We start from the raw sequence: 19,611 nt of genomic DNA on the forward strand, positions 1-19,611 counted from the left end.
TATCTCCTATTTTTCTAAAACTGTGTGGTGCATTCATTGTGTTAATGTGTATGGGTTGCACAAATACTTTTCACATTGCCTCTTATGATAAATCCAAACAACAGTTGATGTACAGAATGCAGAACAATGTCATACATTCACCCCAGTACAGAGATCTGGGCCTGAATCCATTGATTTTTTGCTCACTATGCCATTCCAGTTTGAACCCAGCCATATGCAAATCAGTCTTGACCCCGTGCCTCATGGGAACAGTCCAGCCTGAACTGCCAAGCCAGGTCCTCCCTGGACTGAAAACAAGCATCCTAGGACCATTTTCGGGGTTTAACCCATCTTCAGCCAGGATAGCTTGATTCCAGTGGCATGAAGAGCACGGGACCCACGCCTGGGCATACTCGTCCCACTCGGGGTGACAAATGCAAAAACAACAGTTGATGGACAGAATTCAGAACAATGTCATACATTCACCCCAGTACAGAGATCTGGGCTTAAATCCATCGTTTTTAAATTCAAGCTAGCCTGGCTGAAGAAGGGTGACATATCCTGAAACCGGTCCCAGGATGCTTGTTTCCGATCCAGGGAGGGCCTGGCCTGGCAGTTCGGTCTGGACTGTTCCCATGGGGCACAGGGTCAAGACTGATTTGCATATGGCTGAGTCCCAACTAGGGTGGCATTCGATAGCTTGGTCAAGAGCATTTGTGTACGCCTTTTCCCCCCATTCCGTTAATACCGAGGATACTCGGGAAGATCAAAACGGAGCCATGCAAGATGATACTAATAGCCCCAGCTTGGCCGAGGCAGTTTTGGTTTACGGAGCTTCGCCTCTTTTTTCTGGCCCCTCCACGTCCTCTACGGGCGATCCCGGATCTTCTCGCGATGTCCCAGGGCCAGATCTGGCATCCGGATCCTCGTTCCTTACACCTCTCAGCATGGCTCCTGAGCAGCGAGAATTCTTAGATCTTCATCTCTCGGAAGAGATAAGAGATTTTCTCTCTCAGGCTAGAGCTCCTTCCACTAACAAGACTTACCATCTAAAATGGAAACGATTTTGCATCTGGTGCCAACAGCAAGGTGTGGACCCTTTCTTGTCTCAGCCTCATTAAGTTCTTCCTTATTTCCTGTCCTTGGCTAAGGCAGGTCTGGCTCATTCGTCCATAAAGGTTCACTTGGCTGCAGTTTCTCGCTACAGACGTACTGCATCCGGGCCTTCTTTCTGGTCATCCAGAATTGTCAAACAATTTCTCAAAGGCCTATTTCGAGTCTTTCCTCCAGTGAGGCCTCTGCCTCCCACATGGCATTTGAACTTGGTTCTCACCCAGCTGATAAAGCATCCCTTTGAACCGGTTCATCGAGCAGATTTGAAATTCCTCTCATGGAAATTGGCGCTCCTACTTGCTCTCACTTCGGCAAGACGTATTGGAGAATTACAAGCTCTCACAATCCAGAAACCTTTCCTCCAATTCAAAATAAATACAGTGATTCTAAGGACTAATTTAAAGTTCATACCAAAGGTGCCTTCGGATTTTCATTTAAATGAGCCGTGATTCTCAAGGCTTTCTTTCCTCAGCCATCTACACCGGCAGAAAGGGCACTTCATTCGCTGCACGTGCAGCAGTGCTTGAAATTTTATCTGGCCCGTACTAAAGAATTTCGGAAATCTTCTCAGTTGTTCATTGCATTCAGTGCTCCTCGCAAAGGCTTATCCCTGTCCAAGCAGGGTATTGCTCGATGGATCTTCAGTGCTATACAGTTCTGTCATTCTGCAGCGGACAAGCCTCTAGAGGGCCGAATTAGAGCACACTCGACAAGGTCCATGGCTTCCTCTACGGCTCTCTTTGCGGGGGTCCAGATTAAAGACATCTGCAGGGCTGCAACTTGGAGCAGCACGCACACCTTCACAAGACATTACTGCCTGGAGACCTTGGCAGAAGAAGACACGGCTGTAGGCCAGGCAGTCCTGAGGAACCTCTTCCATTGAGTGGTGAGCTTTCCTTTCTTCCCTCCTTCCTTTCTTTCTTATTGTTATTTGCACATTTTGCTATGTGTTCTTTATGTGATTGCATTGTTGTTTGATGTTTTATTTAAAAAAAAATTAAAAAAAGAATAGAGGAAGAGATGTCACTAAGGGAGAAAAATGTGCTTCTGACTGATAGCTACTCTGATGCAAGCTATGGGAAACTATGAAAGTTCCAGTTCGAGGCATGTGGGCTGCTGAATTCAGATCTGTGCATAGATCGCCACCTAGTGTTGGGTCCGGATGTTTGCACGTTGTTGTCCTGGAAGAGTCTTCGAAGTATACTGGGATAGGTGACTCCTCCCCTGGACTACAGTGCGCATGGGCATCCTCAGATTGTTTTTTTCCGCCATTGGGTTCGGATGTGCTATCTTGACTCAAGTTAGGAAAATCTTTTTTCAGGCCAAAAGGCCTTTAGTTCGCGTCGGTACTGTTCTCGATCGGTATCGATAGTATCTTTGTTAGTTTACTAACTTCCAGAACAAACTTTCGCATCTTACCCGACTGTCGATTCGACATCAACGATGGAATCGAGGACACCATTCAAGAGGTGTCCGGTATGCAATGCGAAATATCCCCACGTCGACGTCCATCCGGTGTGCAACAAATGCCTTTCACCGGATCACGACGAATCTACATGCATGGCCTGTGCCAGATTTCGATCCAAGAAGACTCTACGGAATCGACGAGCGGCGAGACTCGAGGCGCAGCAAGCGGCACCGGCCGACATCTTCAACGCCGAGACCGAAGATGTCGAAGAAGTGGAGAACCTACCCTCCAGTCCCGTTTCCGAACATGACTCCGGATCGGAAGACGTCGACGAAACACTCTTTCGCAGAGATGAAGACGACACCGAGGTAGGAGACTACAATGAGGCCTTAGGGGCCGAAGAGAGTAGCTCCGGTGACGAGCAAGGCCTACCCGTTCAGACTGAAGAAAGCCCAGTGCAACAGTCTATGGCTCCGGTCGAGAGATCGCTTTCGGGCCTTACCCAAGACCTATCCCGCAGTTCTTCGGCCCCGCCCTCGGGCCCGGCCTCGGACATTCAGTGGCAGCCATTAATGCCCAAAACGGCTGGTTTCCCTTCTTCGAAACCGAAAGCTGTATTGGTTCAATTGAAACCGAAACCGAAAGTGGCGCTGGTCGGATCGAGGCCCTCCACACCTTCGACGCCAGCAAAACACATCGGCACCGAGCGCACCAAACGAGACTTCGGTGCCGAACTCGAAGCGGCCGACGTCGGAGTCGACATAAGGAAGAAGGCCTTCGGTACCACCAAACCTGCTCGGCTCCCGGCACCGACGCAATCGACTCCGACCCCAAAGGTCAAACAGCCTGCTGCGTCTCACACCGCTTCCACGGCAACACCAAAGCCGCACTCATCGAAGAAGTCGACGGCCATTCCCGCCCCTCGACTCGATGACCCACCGGCGCAGAAAAAATCCACGACCGCCTCGACAGAACCGGTCGGTGCAAAAGAATCGAGGGCGCTCCAGACGCGTCCCATTGCTGCGCAAAGCACCAAAAAGATAATGGTCCTCCAGGACACGTCTGGCTCCGAACCAATTAAAGCTCCAGCAGCCTCTTCGGCACCAGCCAACATTACTTTTGGCCTGCCACCATCCACGGCCCCGAAACTGTTCCAAATCAGGACACGGGTGACCCATACCACGATCACGCCTGCCGAACGCTCTGCGGAGACGTCTACATCGCATCTAATCGACGCCGACACCGGCAGGATGATTATCCACAAAAGGAAAATAACTTCGGAGCCGGCTTTGGACTCCTTCAGGATTCCACTTAAAAGGAAGCTGCCTGTGGCTTCAGAACCAGTTCTTTACGAACCTTTCCACTCACCCTACCAGGATCCACAATCCTTCTCTCCCACACACTCCGACACGGATGCGTTGGTGGACTACATGGGTGACCAAGTCCCCTACCCCGGAGACATGGACCCTGACGGCCAACAGGACCCTGATCAAACCTGGGATGACCCTGTGGACCCAGGTGCACCTATGGATGCACAAGACCCGCAACTCTATGGAGCAAAAACATCTCCCACAGAGGACACTGCAGCGTTCAACGCTCTAATTGAACGTGCTGCGGCCAATCATGGGGTTCAACTTCACTCGGACACCGTTGAGGACGACTTTCTTATGGATACTTTCGCATCCTCAGAAAGGAATATAAAAACTCTACCCATGTTGAAGGGTGTCCTCAAACCAGCAAAGGACATCTTCAAGGAACCCACCAGGGCAAGAGTGATAAACCCCAGGATCGACAAGAAATACAGATCAGCGCTTGGGGACCCTACTTACATCAGAGGCCAATTACCTCTGGATTCCATTGTCGTTGCGAATGCTCGCAAGAGGGCACACTCACAGACAACAGGTGACGCTCCTCCCCCGGATAAAGAGTCCAAGGTGTTAGAGACCTCTGGCAAACGGGTTGCCGCCCAGGCAGCCAACATATGGCGCATTGCCAATACTCAAGCACTCCTCGCTCGCTACGATAGAGCGCACTACGACACATTAGAGCAACTACTCCAACATCTCCCTGACCAATACAGAGAAGGTGCAGAGATCCTCATCAGGGAGGGACAGCTCCTCACAAACGCATCCATCAAGTGTGCGCTGGATGCCGCAGACACAGCTGCCAGGGCCATAAACACTAGCGTCATGCTGCGACGACATGCCTGGTTACGAATCTCCGGATTCAAACCTGAGGTGCAAAACAACATACTCAACCAGCCTGTCAACCCCGACTATTTATTCGGCCCGGAGGTTGACACCACCCTAGAGAAAATAAAAAAGGACACGGACACTGCAAAGTCCATGGGGGCTCTCCAGACTCAGTCCTTTCGGAGCGGCTCCTTTCGTCGCCCCGGAAATAGAGGAGCCGGTAGAGGACAGGGGTCACAGCAAACATACAACAAGGGCAATACACAAACCACCTACGATAAAAACACCCGGGGTGGATATCGTGGCTCCAGTACAAAGGGCAGAGGACGCGGCTACGGCAACACCAGGTCCTCCCCCAAGAACAAGCAGTGACGCCCTCTCCCTTCCTCCCGACCACATAACACCTGTCGGGGGAAGGCTACAAAGGTTCCTGTCCACGTGGAACTCCATCACCACGGACAGGTGGGTCAAAGATATTGTCAAATACGGTTACTGTCTAGAACTAACCTCCACTCCACCCACAATACCTCCAAAAAACCGTCCTATGTCCTCAGAGCACTTAACGCTCTTACAGCAGGAGGTGCAAAGTATGCTTCTAAAAGGCGCAATAGAGGTCGTACCCGTCCACGAGCAAGGTACGGGGGTGTACTTCCTGTACTTTTTAATACCGAAAAAGGACGGGTCACTCAGACCTATATTAGACCTGAGACCCCTAAACAGATGCATTCTTTCCGAGCATTTTCACATGCTCACTCTACAGCAAGTCCTCCCGCTGCTCAAGCAGGGAGACTTTCTAGCCACACTGGACCTCAAGGATGCGTATTTCCACATACCCATTCACCCCTCACACAAAAAATACCTCAGGTTCACTGTTCAAGGGCAGCACTACCAATTCAAAGTCCTTCCCTTCGGCGTGACAACGGCACCAAGGGTGTTTACAAAGTGCCTAGCTACTGTGGCGGCACATCTACGGAGGCAGCACATACACGTCTACCCTTACCTGGATGACTGGCTCGTTCAAGCGAAGTCAGCCCAGCAATGTGCCAGCCACATGTCCCGCACCATTCACCTCCTTCACAGTCTGGGGTTCTCACTAAATTACCCAAAATCCCATCTACAGCCCGCACACGTACAACAGTACCTAGGTGCGACTATAGACACTCTGGCGGCCACAGCTCAGCCAAATTTGGTGAGAATCAACAGCATGCAAATGCTGATTTCCAAGTTCAAACCACAACACTCCCTTCCCGCGCGAGTGTTCCTGCAGTTGATAGGCATGATGGCCTCCTGCATCTTCATAGTCCCCCACGCGAGACTACATATGCGCCCGCTTCAGGAGTGCTTAGCACGTCAGTGGAATCAGGCTCAAGGACAGTTGAAAGACCTAGTGTTGGTGAGCGGTCGGGCATACAACTCTCTGCATTGGTGGAATCCACAAAACCTTTGCAAGGGCCGACCGTTCCAAGAGCCTGTCCCACAGATAATACTGACGGCGGACGCGTCTCTCCAGGGATGGGGAGCTCATGTACTCCATTACACAGTGCAGGGTCTATGGACACAACAACAAAAGAAGATGCACATCAACCTTCTAGAGCTGATGGCAATCTTCCTCGCTATGAAAGCATTCAAAGTACACTTGTGCAACAAAGTCGTGTTGATCCGGACGGACAACATGACTGCCATGTACTACATACAGAAGCAGGGAGGAACACACTCTCCACAGTTGTCTCATCTGGCTCAGAGCATGTGGAAGTGGGCCATTCAAAGGAACATGTTCCTCATGGCAGAACACCTCCCCGGCAAGGACAACCAGATGGCGGATCTGCTCAGCAGACACAGCCACCAGATGCACGAGTGGGAGTTACACCCATCAGTACTCCAACCGTACTTCCAGCAGTGGGGTCATCCAGAGATAGACCTATTCGCGACAAGCGAAAACGCAAAATGCCAAAGCTTTGCCGCCAGGTTCCCACATCCGCAGTCGCAGGGCAATGCGATATGGATGAACTGGTCCGGCAGATTTGCGTACGCTTTTCCCCCCAGCACCACTGATACCGCTGGTGGCACGCAAACTGCGTCAACACTCACTGACGCTCGTCCTGGTTGCTCCAACGTGGGCACGCCAGCCGTGGTACACCACCTTTCTCGAACTTTCCGTGGTGCCGCATCAAAGGCTGCGGGTCAAACCCGAGCATTTGACGCAGAACCATGGAGAGATTCAGCACCCAGATCCGCAACAGCTGAACCTGGCAATCTGGCTCCTGAAGTCCTAGAGTTTGGCTACCTAAACCTGCCACCTGACTGTATGGACATCATTAAGGAGGCCAGGAGACCCACTACCAGAGCTTGCTATGCAGCAAAATGGAAGAGGTTCGTCATTTATTGCAATAATAATGACATTAACCCGCTAGACGCATCCATCCAAAACATTATTTGTTACCTATTACACCTATACCGATGCAATCTGGCGTACACCTCTATACGTGTCCATTTGACCGCAATATCTGCCTATCTGCAGACCAGGCAGCACCTCTCTCTATTCAGAGTGCCTGCCATCAAAGCATTCTTGGAAGGACTCAAACGAGTCATTCCACCAAGCCACCCACCGGCTCCAATGTGGAACCTCAACTTGGTCCTCACACGCCTGATGGGTCCACCCTTTGAACCTCTACACTCATGCGAGATTCAATTCCTTACCTGGAAAGTAGCTTTCCTAGTAGCGATCACTTCTTTGAGAAGAGTTAGTGAACTCCAGGCACTAACCGTTCAAGAGCCATTTATACAGGTTCACGCCAACAGGGTCGTACTACGTACCAACCCCAAATTCATGCCAAAGGTGGTATCGCAGTTCCACATGAATCAAACCATTGAACTGCCCATTTTCTTCCAAAACCCACAAACTGTCGCAGAAAGGGCACTCCATACACCAGATGTCAAAAGGGCCCTCATGTATTATATCGACAGGACCAAACCCTTTAGGAAAACACAACAACTTTTCGTTGCCTTTGCCCCACACCACAAAGGTAACGCTATCTCCAAAGCAGGAATAGCCAGATGGATCGTTAAATGTATTCAAATTTGCTATCAAAAGGCTAAACGCACTTTAACGATTCCCCCACGAGCCCACTCAACACGTAAGTTAGGGGCCTCAATGGCTTTCCTGGGAAACATTCCTTTGCATGACATATGTAGAGCAGCCACCTGGTCCACTACACATACATTTACCAAACACTATTGTGTAGATGTGCAATCAAAACAGCAGGCAGCTGTAGGACAGGCTGTTCTCAAAACTCTTTTTCAGACCGCTGCAGCTGGCACTGGTAGGCGCCGCTAATAAGAGGGCACTGCTATATATTCTATGCACAGATATGAATTCAGCAGCCCACATGCCTCGAACTGAATATGCTACTTACCAGTATGCATCTGTTCTTGGCGTGTAGGGCTGCTGACATTCATATCGCTCTCCCTCCTCCCCGGCGCCTGTAGCAGCTGCAGCTCTCAGAATTACTGTAAGCATGGTCATCACTTTCTATATCTACTCCATCACTGCCACAATGGCGAAAAACAATCTGAGGATGGAGAGGATGCCCATGCGCACTGTAGTCCAGGGGAGGAGTCACCTATCCCAGGATACTTTGAAGACTCTTCCAGGACAACAACGTGCAAACATCCGGACCCAACACTAGGCGGCGATCTATGCACAGATATGAATGTCAGCAGCCCTACATGCCAAGAACAGATGCATACTGGTAAGTAGCATATTCAATACTGGAGTAAGAAAACAAGTTACTTACCTGTAACTTTTGTTCTCCAGTATTGGTAACTTTCATAGATTCCCATGCGCCCACCCTCCTCCCCTGGGAAAGCTCATCCCTCTGCAGGTTTTGGTTGTACTGTTACACAACGGCTATGAAAATCTGAGGCTCTGAGGTTCTCTCAGGAGGGTTCTGTGGTATGAGGCTAATCTGATTGGCTGTTGCTTTATTTTGGTCTCTTTTACAAAAATAGGTGGATATGCTACAAAAGGGAATGAGGCCTAGGCCTTTTTTCTTTCTCTTTTGTACCTACTGCTATGTTATTTTGTTTACCGAGACTTCCATTCCGATGACGGGGAATGATACAAGCTATGGGAATCTATTAAAGTTACCAATACTGGAGAACCAAAGTTACAGGTAAGTAACTTGTTTTCTTTGTCAGACTCAGAAAGGTATAACACCCCAGGCCCTGGCACTACACTAACTCGGAACCGGAGTATACACCACATGCTGATGCTGATGATGATCGGGTGATAATTCTTACAATGACAGAGACATTTTTTAAGAGCTATAGGGCATCAATGATCTGGACTCCTCCACAGACATTTGTTTTTCCTCACTCAGCCTGGCTGTGGCAACAAAGGTCTGCACTCTCATTCTCAACAGTGATTAGGAGGGCGGCGGAAGTCTTAAACCTCATCTTGCCAACTAAAGAGGTCAGAACTAATGTCCTTACTGATTTTGCATGTTAGTACTGAGGAATTGGGTGAGGCTGGTATGGACAGCCTAAGGGCCATTGTCTTTACAAACTTTGTTTGAAGGGTAGCCTTCAACAGGGTTTCTATTCTGCCTTTCTTCTCACTCCAGACTCTTAAATGTATTTGTCTTTATCCTCCACCTATGCTTCTATTCATGTTTGCAGACTTACTGTACTCCGTATCACAGGAAATATTTGTTTCTTTAGACAATTTGTTCCTAATGGTGCACTGCACCAAACACTTACGTAAGTGTTATTTGTGTAACTTTTCAAAAGGATCTCTATTTTAGGGGCCCCGCATCCCATTCCAAGCCACTGGAAGTTTCAACATCCCTTTCACGGAAGGCTCACCAATAATATGTTATGTAAACGGTGTGAACATCAGGTAAGACTATGATTTTATCATGTAAATGAATTAAGCTTTAGCTTTCCCAATCTTATTCATGTTTGTTGTAAATGGGCTTCAGGGTTTTTTGATTGTGTAAATGGGCGTCCAGGGTTTTTTGATTGTGTAAATGGGCGTCCAGGGTTTTTTGATTATATTATTAGGTGGAAATGTATTGGTCTTAAATTTAGGTCCTTCGTTTTAACCAGTCATTCCTTTGAACTGAATTGGCTACTGCTTTTACTCATAGTGTGTTCTCTCAAATAATCTTTATATATAATGACTACACCAGAAAGGTAATATTTGCCATATTGTCATCAGAGAAAAATTGGGGCAAGAATTAGATTTTGTTGTTTTCCCCTTTATTATTTATAAGGTCTCCATTCCATAAGATGTAGGATTTAAACGATGTCCTCTGTCTGAGATCAGTTTTAACCAAAAGTAAAGTAAGTATTCCTCAACCAGGAGTCATGAATATTCCTATTTCTGCTGAAGGATAAGTAAAGTAATTTTATACAGTTCTCCCCTATTCTCCGCCCCGAATAGAGATTTGATATTTTGACCTCTGGAGTTTTGAAAACCTGGTGGTCCTTTAAATCTACTCTACTTTAACCAGATAACTTATTTACTCCATAAAACTGGTCTAGCTGACACTTTGGGAGGGGGCGTGGCTAACTGCTGAGCATGGCGACGTGCTGTAGCGAGCTCCCGGACCCAGCCACCTAATCCTGCAATCTCCGATATGAGGTGGGGACATCTGCAGCTCAGAACCACCTCGAAACGTATAAGAGGATTAGCGAGCACAGAAGTTGCTGGCTTCCCTAACACTGATCCAGAAAACTACGAGGGTATGAGTCAGAGGAACAAACAAGAAGAATAGTGCAGCAAACATCGGCAGCGCTGGCCGATCGACGCCTTCAACATCCGCACGAAATCCCCTGGGAGCGGCCACGAACAACAACTAGAGCCGTACTACAACCGGCCGACAGAGGTCATGGAATGAGGAGCCTAAGTGAAATAATCCCAACCAGCTGTAAGAGTATCTCTGCCATTGCCAGCGTGACTAGTACTCATGCCCCAACTACGACCCTTACTGTGAGCGGCGATCGGAGGGAGCAGAGAAATTCCTAAAGCATTGCAACCAAGTTGTGAGGCCACAAGCAGTAAAACACTACACCAGGCAGGTTCGTCGGCCCTGGCCGTGCCGAACAGGAAGAAGCTGGATAAAGGCCTACCTGTGGCCCAAAGAACAAGTATATGGGAAAACGGATAGGAAAAGGCCCACCTATTAAGGAATCCTCCCTGCAATTGTCCAACATGAACCTTGAGCAGCGTCAAAAATTCCCCTCAATCACACCTGGGGATTCCCTGATATTCACTTATCGATCTTGCTGGATCCGGGCCTCGGTCCACGACCCTTAAGGATGAGCCGCCATTACCTGCATGCCTGGAGGGAGGGCCCCATCAGTGTCTGGCACTGAAGGCGGTGACCAGCGAGAGCCGAACGGTGCGGTGAGAATCCCCTCTGTAATGCAAAGCAGCTGCTGGGACACTCACAGCTAAACAACACACAAGGTAGCTGCATCAGCCCTCTCCGCTACATGCAGGAAAGGGCCTGAATCAAGGACCTCCTCGGGCCCAAGGAACTACAACGCAGGAAAGTGAGGAAGAGGGTGCCCCACTGTTTAAGGATTCCTTGCTACTGCAGGCCCGCACAAACCCTGAAACGTTTCAATAATCTCTCATCGCTACTCCCTGGGAGCCCCCCCCCCCCCGTTAGCTAGTTATTGGCTCTACTAGATCTGGGCTTTAAACCACACACCTCTTGAGTGCACTGCATGAATCCAAAGCTCTGGGTACACGCCTGAATTATGATAGTCGTGTAAACTACAGCGGGGCCCAATCCAAAACCCACACTGCAATCACAAATTTCTTACTCCCCTGTCTAAGCGAAGACAAGAGGAGTAGTGGCAGAAACAGGGGCCAGTCCTTGGTACACATCGTAACGAGCGACAAGAAGAGACAGAGCTCAATAACCAAACCCATGCAAAGGCATGTAACAACATCCTACCAGCACCCTAAAACAAACTGTACGACAGAGCAATTGACTATCAAGACTTGTATTGAAAGAAACACCTTAGACTGGCTCCTCCTCACTTTGAGTCGATCACCCAATCACCTACCAGGTGGGCACTCACCGTAATACTAGACCCCCTCCCGACCGAAGCCGCTGAAACAGCCTTGGGCTAGAAAGGAGAGACCCATAACATGGCAAATCAAGAAATGGGCCACACAAGAGGAAGAGCATGGAACCAACAGATATCAGCACCACACAACGAGACTGAACCGAAAGCCCCAATTCAACACCTACAGAATACCACCTACAAACATGACCCAATAAGCTGGATCTCATACTACAGGAAATGCGAGATTTGAGATGAGCAATTGAGAAACAAATAGGGGCGCTGACTACAAACTTTACTCGACTAAAAGCTGACCACAATAAATTAGCAGGTACTGTGAAAAATAACAAAATACTCATAACAGAAATTGCCACGCGACACAAAGCTCAAACAGACCAAATAACTCCTCTACAGCAATCAAGTGTCCATACTACAAGACAAAGTAGAAAATGTGGAAGGACGCTCAAGACGGTACAATATTTGCATCATAGGTTTGCCAGAACTCTGCGAAGGACTTAATGCAACACAGTTTATGAAAAAATGGCTGAGAGAAGTTGTGGCTCCAGAAGGACTGGCAGACCTTTTCTGCAGGTAAAGCGTGCACAGAGTGCCTACGAGAAAACCATTAACAGGCTCTCTGCCAAGACCAGTGGTAGCTCAGATACTCAACTACAAAGACCGAGATAGACTGCTCTGCAATGCCAGAGAAAATCCCCTCTCCTTTACGAAAAAAAGCTGATTTCTCTTTACCCGGACTTCAAAATCCTGGTACAGCGCCAAAGAGCTGCCTACCAAGCAGTAAAATGAACACTCTGAACTTTAAATCTTAAATACACCCGACTGTATCAAGTTCACCAAAAAATCATGCATGAGCAAAAGTCATACTTTTTTGACAACTCTGAAGCAGTACGTACCTGGATAGAAGAGACATTTCCGTCCTGTAATCCCGAAAGATCAACACAGGGCACCCCCGACCCCCACAAAATTCACAACCAGCCACCATTAGGAAAATTTGCCGCAGCAAACCGACCCTGAAAAAAACAGGCAAAGGCCCATCACCTGAACAAGTACTGGAAAGCCGGAAGTCAGCATTGCAAACTGCAGCAGCGTTTAAAGACAACGATCCCCCCTCTTCAGCTGAGTCCTCGGAAGATACTACCATGCACTCAGACTCAGAAAATAACTTTAACTCTGTTCCCATATATTACCCTACAACTAGTAAATGATTACTTGTGGTAAGACTGCGACAATGCACTCATGCATGATACAGCCCAGAGATCTTCCTGAACACATTTCATGTTGGCAGAACACCCTAACGAGTCTGAATCTATGGCTAACAATTTGTAAAGATACTGGACTCCGGACTTACAATCGCCGTTGGTAAAGTATGCAGTTATGCCAGGTGCACAATACAGATGAGAAGACCCCACATTAAACTGATGTAGTAGGTACGCACCAGTGCTGTCCCCACCTCGCACTACAATCCATGCTAAATTAAGGATATGGCCTAGGTCCTGCCTGGTGCTACCATACCACAAAAACCGCAGGTCACATATGACCTATAAGGTACCGCAAACCATGTCCCCAATTGCGTATGCACAATGGCCTCAGTTAGAACGGTTACTTTTATAGTTATTGGTTTGGTCCACCATAGTTTAATTGTTAGACCCTGTATTGGGATACGACGGGGTAATTTGTATGCTTGGCTCACCACTCAGTTTACCACTCAGCATGAAGGGCTGTTGTCCTCCCTTGATTGCAAATCCACGAGACGTCTCTAAGAACCCAGCAGTAACTATGCACACATGGATACTTTAGGAAAATATAATTACTTTGAATGTCCGGGGGCTGGACTTGGTGTACAAGCGACATAGAGTCTATGCCCAATTGAATAGGAGAAAAGCACATATAGTCGTTCTCCAAGAGACACACCTTACTAACTTTGAAGCAGCTAAATTGCAGAGACAATGGAGAAGCCAAATCTTCAACACATCATACTCCGCATTTGCGCGCGAGGCCGCAATATGGATCAAAAATGGTACCCCTTTTATAACTCTATGAAAACGCATAGACACCAATGGCAGATATGTGCTCTTAAATGGCATACTAGATGGGATACATATGGTCGTAGGTAGCATATACGCTGCAAATTACGCACAAGAAAAGTTTTTTAGAAAACCTAAACACAACCATAGCAGAATGGGCGGACTACCTCTGGGTTTCTAGGGGGTGACTACAATGCAGTACTAGACATTAACCTAGACATTTCACATCCCCCTCTACAAGGTACGGCAGCAACCCGACAAGCTAATATCCTTTGAAACTGGGTACAAGGTTGGACCTTATCCGGCGCTTGCCTCATTAGAAGCATAGGCCTTCGTGAATACTCATATTACTATCCGGCGCATATATTACGCACTAGACTTGATCGGGTATTTTGCTCCACTAACCTTCTAACCCAAGTCACTCATACTACCGACCTAGGGAAGACACTATCGGACCACAACCCCATAGAACTTACACTGTCCTGGGGAAGGATCCCTACACCGTTTCCCACTTGGAGACTGCGTCCCCAGATGCTGGAGGATGCAATGTTCCGACACACTGTAACTAACCCCATCAATAACTATTTTACAGAAAATGCCGAAACCACCCCCTCATGCCTAACAGAATTGGAAGCATTTAAGACAGTTATGCGAGGTGCATCTATTAGCGCAATAGTAGGAGCGTACCACACCGTTGATAAGGACCTGAAAGAAATAGAAGATAAGCTAAGAACACTCAAACAGGCAGCATTAAATGACCCCCATAATGCAGCAAAACTACAAGAAGCACACATAAATTATGCTTAAATACTTGAACGATTACGCGTAATAGATTATCAATCCTATACACAGAAAATTCACGCTGAAGGTGACAAGTCTGGCACTCTCCTAGCACAAATAAAACGAAACCAACCCCCATTCATGAAATCACTGCAATAGACGGGATTACAGTTAACTCGCAGAATGAAATAAACTCTGATTTCCGAGACAACTACAGGATACTATATGAGGCTCCCGCAGTAGTAGATGGGAAAGAAACAGAAGCTTTCTTAGGAAATCTCAATTGCCTGCAATTATCCATGACAGATCAAAAAGATTTGGCAGGCCAAATCACAAAAACTGAGATAAAAGAGGCTGTTAGGGACCTCCTGCACAACAAAACGCCAGGGCTGGATTGCCTCCCAGCAGAATTTTACGATGCCTTCTCGACCCAAATTGCCCCCCAGCTTCAACGCCTCTACCACACATCGTTATAAGCGGGCAGCCTTCCCCCCTTCTACAATGCAGGCACTAGTAACCTCAATCCCAAACCCTGGCAGGGACCCTAAAGACATCTCAGGAAACTGACCATTGTCACTTTTAAATACTCAATATAAAATACTAAGCAATATCCTTTCCCGCTGACTTCTTCCATTGTTGCCACAACTAATACACACGGACCAATGTGACTTTGTGCCTGGTCGCAGCACCTCTCTAAATATACAACGTCTTTACCATGTAATGGATGCAACCTCTACTGAGTTTAGTGGAGCTGGATACATCTCCCTAGACCTACTCCAGGCCTTTGATTCTCAGCTGGGAATACATGCTAGAGGTACTGAGCAAGTTTGGCATCCCCCCGCCTGCCCCTCCCCCCCTTGGAATTCATACGTTGGGTTAAATTGCTGTATACGCTTCAAGCTGCAAGGGCTCACACAGGTACACGTATCTCACAGCCCTACCCAGTATACAGAGGCACTAGACAAACAAGCATTTGCAATGCAATGGTCTCGGCAATATTATAGGTAGAGCAATTGGTATTGCTCATTATTTTTTTATCATTTTTGTATCCCTAAATAAATGGCATTGTCATTTCTATTGGCATTAGCTTTTTTTTTGCATATGTGATACCTATTGCATTAGCAGAGAGAGAGTGAGGTAGTGAGATAGAGAGAGAGAGTGAGGTATTGAAATAGAGTGAGGTAGTGAGAGAGAGTGAGGTAGATAGAGAGTGAGGTAGTGAGATAGAGAGTGAGGTAGATAGAGAGTGAGGTAGTGAGATAGAGAGAGTGAGGTAGTGAGGTAGTGAAAGAGTGAGGTAGTGAGGGAGAGGGATGTTGTGAGGTAGTGATATATAAGCATAGAGTGATGTAGTGAGATAGAGAGAGAGGTAATGAAAGAGAGTGAAAGTGAGTTAGTGAGATAGAAAGAGTGAGGTAGTGAGATAGAGTGATTGAGGTAGTGAGTGAGAGAGAGTGAAGTTGTGAGGTTGTGAGCTAGAGAGTGAGGTAGTGATATTTTGAGAGAGAAGTTGTGAGATAGTGAGGTAGTGAGATAGAGTGGAGTAGTGAGGTAGAGAGAGTTATGTAGTGAGAAAGAGTGAGGTAGTGAAACAGTGATGTAGTGAGGGAGAGGGATGTTGTGAGGTAGTGAGATGTAAGCAGAGTGGTGTTGTAATGTAGTGAGATAGAGAGAGGTAGTGAAAGAGACAGTGAAAGTGAGTTAGTGAGATAGAAAGAGTGAGGTAGAGAGATAGAGAGTGAGTGATGTAGTGAGTTAGAGAGAGAGTGAAGTTGTGATATAGAGAGTGAGGTAGTGAGAGAGTGAGGTAGTGATCTTTTTAGAGAGAGAAGTAGTGAGATAGTGAGGTAGTGATATAGATAGAGGGGAGTAGTGATGTATAGAGTTATGTAGTGAGAGAGAGTGAAGTAGATAGACAGTGAGGTAGTGAAAGAGTGAGTTAGTGAGTGACAATGCCCTTTTCAACTGACAGAAACACAGTGACCATTTATTTATCTGGGATGCTTGGTCTGAAACTGCGGAATCTTTTGAACTCCTAACTGAGGATCTGACCAAAATACCTCATCCTTAGATCTGCAAAGACAGCGGAGTCAGCTGCAAATGGAATTTTTCTTTTTATTCATATGCCATTTCTTTTTTCTTCTGCAGCCCTCTCTTGTTATTTTTTTTTTAACTTTTTCTTCTAATCATTTAACAGTTTCCAAAATGTGTGTATGTTGTACATTATGGATGTACAAAAGCCAGTTGGCTAATGCAAATACAAACTAAACTAGGGCTGTGGTCGCCCTCGCCCGCTGCTGGCTTGACACGTGGACATCTGTGCACCATATTGTTTTGACCTCTGGCCTTTTGTATATCTCGGCGCATCAGTTATTGTAAGAAACCAGCAGGTGTCGTGGCCCTGGTGCCCAGGGGCGAGAGAGGGCTTTTGCACCTCAACGAGGGAGGTCTTTTACTATCAAACAAGATGCATAGGCACATTTTTCTTTCTTTCTTGGAATAGAGACCAAGTCATGGTTGCCACGCCTTTGGTTCATTCGTGTTTTGCCATGCGCAGCCTCCATCTTTAGAGTTAGGACATGGGTTTGCAGGGCTGCAGTGAATTGGATTTCCTGTCTGCAATACAAAATACAACCCTTGAAAAGAAGCTCACACCGCAACTTAGTGCTGTGACTCCCTAAGGAATCAATATCTTAAACTGGGCCAGGGAGCTCGCGAAAATGTGAAATTGGTGGCACGCCCTCCTTTCAGACTGGGTGCTGCTGTTAATCTTTCTGCTTATTCCCCCCCGTGTAAATCTTTAAAAATAGATAAACGTTGTTCAGTCCTGGGCAGACACCTAAAAGGTGAACTGTTAGAGAAGAGAGAACGAAACGCACGGGTTGAAGCTTCGCACAGAGAAGATGTGTTGTTAATAAAAGCTTCCTTCCTGTGCCCTGACTCCCCAAGACCCACGTGTTTTTATAAGCATTTTTTGTCTCCCACGAGAGGTGCCTTTTGGAACGCTTGCCGCCCCCTCTGCTTCCTCCGTACCTTCCTTCCTGGCCTTCAAATGAGCTTAACGTTTTTGCATCTTGCACCAACCTAAGGCGTTGTGTTTTTTGTTCACATGTGTTGAAGTAACAGCTGGCATGTCGCAAGCCCAGGCCTCTTTGTCTGCCTCGGTGCGGAGTGCGGGTCCTCGACGCACAACAGCAAGAAGATCCTCGCGGCCAGACGATAGCAAACAAATGGCGGATAGAAGCTTCTAAACTTTTTCGGATTCGGGGGCGTGTTCCTGCTGTTCTAAAAAGGGCGTGGCTAAAAAGTGGAAAGAACAGCACGGAACACGCCCCCGAATCTGAAAAAGACGGAGCTTATTTGGAGGGACGGCTCTCTCCTCCAATGGCTGGCCTCCGTTTGGGAAGCCAGCCAATGGAGGAGAGGCAAAAAGAGAGGCGGGCTAAATAGCCACTCTCAGAAACATCAGATCTCCGGACTTCCGGTTCTGCCTTCGGCAGACCGTTAGTCCTCGACCTAAAAAGACGAGGATCCCCTGGCGAACTTGATTATGCTAACTGCCTTTTAGTTTGTTTACCAAAGGTCAGATCGGTCACCTTCAATTTGTTCAAAACATAGGTTCCTTAAGCTATGAATATTCAACAATACTATGGGAGGCCTAGATTAGCCTCATTGCCGCGCCGTGTCCATGTCCAAATCTATTACATTTAATTCAACCTACTTAATGTAGCAGTGTCTCAGCGGCAGAAAAGAAAGCAACTTTAAGCTGCTTTCAAAGCAGTAGCAAAGGCAATGACATGCAGCACTAACGTCAAATCTATTGACTTTGCCAGTGCTTGTTAGGACAGGCAGCGAAATGCCTCTCCCTTTCCTGTCTTGATTGAAAGAGTTGAGTCTGTGGCTTCAAGGATTTATTTTGAGCCGTGGCATCATCGCAATTTCTGAGTTTTAGATTCCCGTTGATAATCCTGAACAAAAAAAATGTTAACATCATTGGATTTGAAATCCGATGTGATATCCCTCCGAGGCATTCTATTTCAGGCCCGGGCTTGTGTTCGCTGTCAGGACGTCACGCTATCTAGATAAGATCATCCAGCGTGGCCGGTGTTATACAAGCAGCTTCCTCCCTGGGCCCTGCCTACCCAAGAGGCTGCCAGGGCTGGGGGGCTGCTCTCAGCTGTCCCTGCGCCCCACATCAGACTCAAATCCCGGTCCATGTTCGTTTTCCATCTCTCCCTTGTTTATAGCAATCTCAGAGGCACGCCCAGGACATAGGGCATTAGACCCGACCATCAGGCCACGCCCCTAAACTTCATGTAGCCAATAGCAAACATCCATGAGGCACACACAGGCCCCATTAAACTAATATGTTAGGATGTCATTAGCTCCATTGTATGTTTTCATCCTCCTGTGCATATTAGTTGTTTCCCCCGACTTTGATTTTTCTCCTTGAAGTTCCTCTTTCTGTTGTTTTTTTTTTTTTAAATCTATCCACACCTTATAACTCCCATCTAATTCATTTTTGTAAAGCCACAGACCAACTGATCGTCACTAGCCCCACACAAGAACACCAGACCTTCTTGACTCAGGTCAGTGTCGACCCCAGGTTTTCACTGGGGCTTGCAGACTCCAAAAGCGTTACAGGACGATGACCTGGGAGAAGCGTGCTACACAGATGCTGGTAACAGGACATGGTGGCCACAGGCTGACTCGCAAAGCCCCATAGAGCGAACCAGTGTTTTTCCCGTTCCCTGATCCGGCTGCGCTTTGCTGAAGTTGATTCCCTTTGTAGAGCTGTAAGACAATCTTAATAGTAATTATTCCATTTTGTAAAGTGCGGACATATCTCTGGGGGCCGTCGGGGAGTTTAAGTGAGCTGTAGCCCACAGTCACATGATGCTGAGCTGCAGCAGGGGATCGAACCGTGAACCCCGCGCCCTGGAGTCAGCCGCTCTGGCTGCTGCGCCACACCTCTCATGTTGTTTTGCCATGCGCAGCCTCCATCTTTAGAGTT

General features: G+C 47.5%; 1 protein-coding gene across 3 annotated transcripts in view; it reads left to right on the forward strand.

The window, feature by feature from the left end:
• USP30 (ubiquitin specific peptidase 30) overlaps positions 1-19,611 on the forward strand; it is a 302,545-nt gene that overhangs the window by 113,145 nt on the left and 169,789 nt on the right. For all 3 annotated transcript variants that reach the window (XM_085636303.1, XM_085636304.1, XM_085636305.1), the window contains one exon: positions 9,495-9,589. In XM_085636303.1, coding sequence (XP_085492429.1) covers positions 9,495-9,589 — 95 coding nt within the window. The remainder of the gene's footprint in view (positions 1-9,494; positions 9,590-19,611) is intronic.

This window comes from Triturus cristatus, chromosome 11, assembly GCF_964204655.1.
Source record: "Triturus cristatus chromosome 11, aTriCri1.1, whole genome shotgun sequence".
NCBI lineage: Eukaryota > Metazoa > Chordata > Amphibia > Caudata > Salamandridae > Triturus > Triturus cristatus.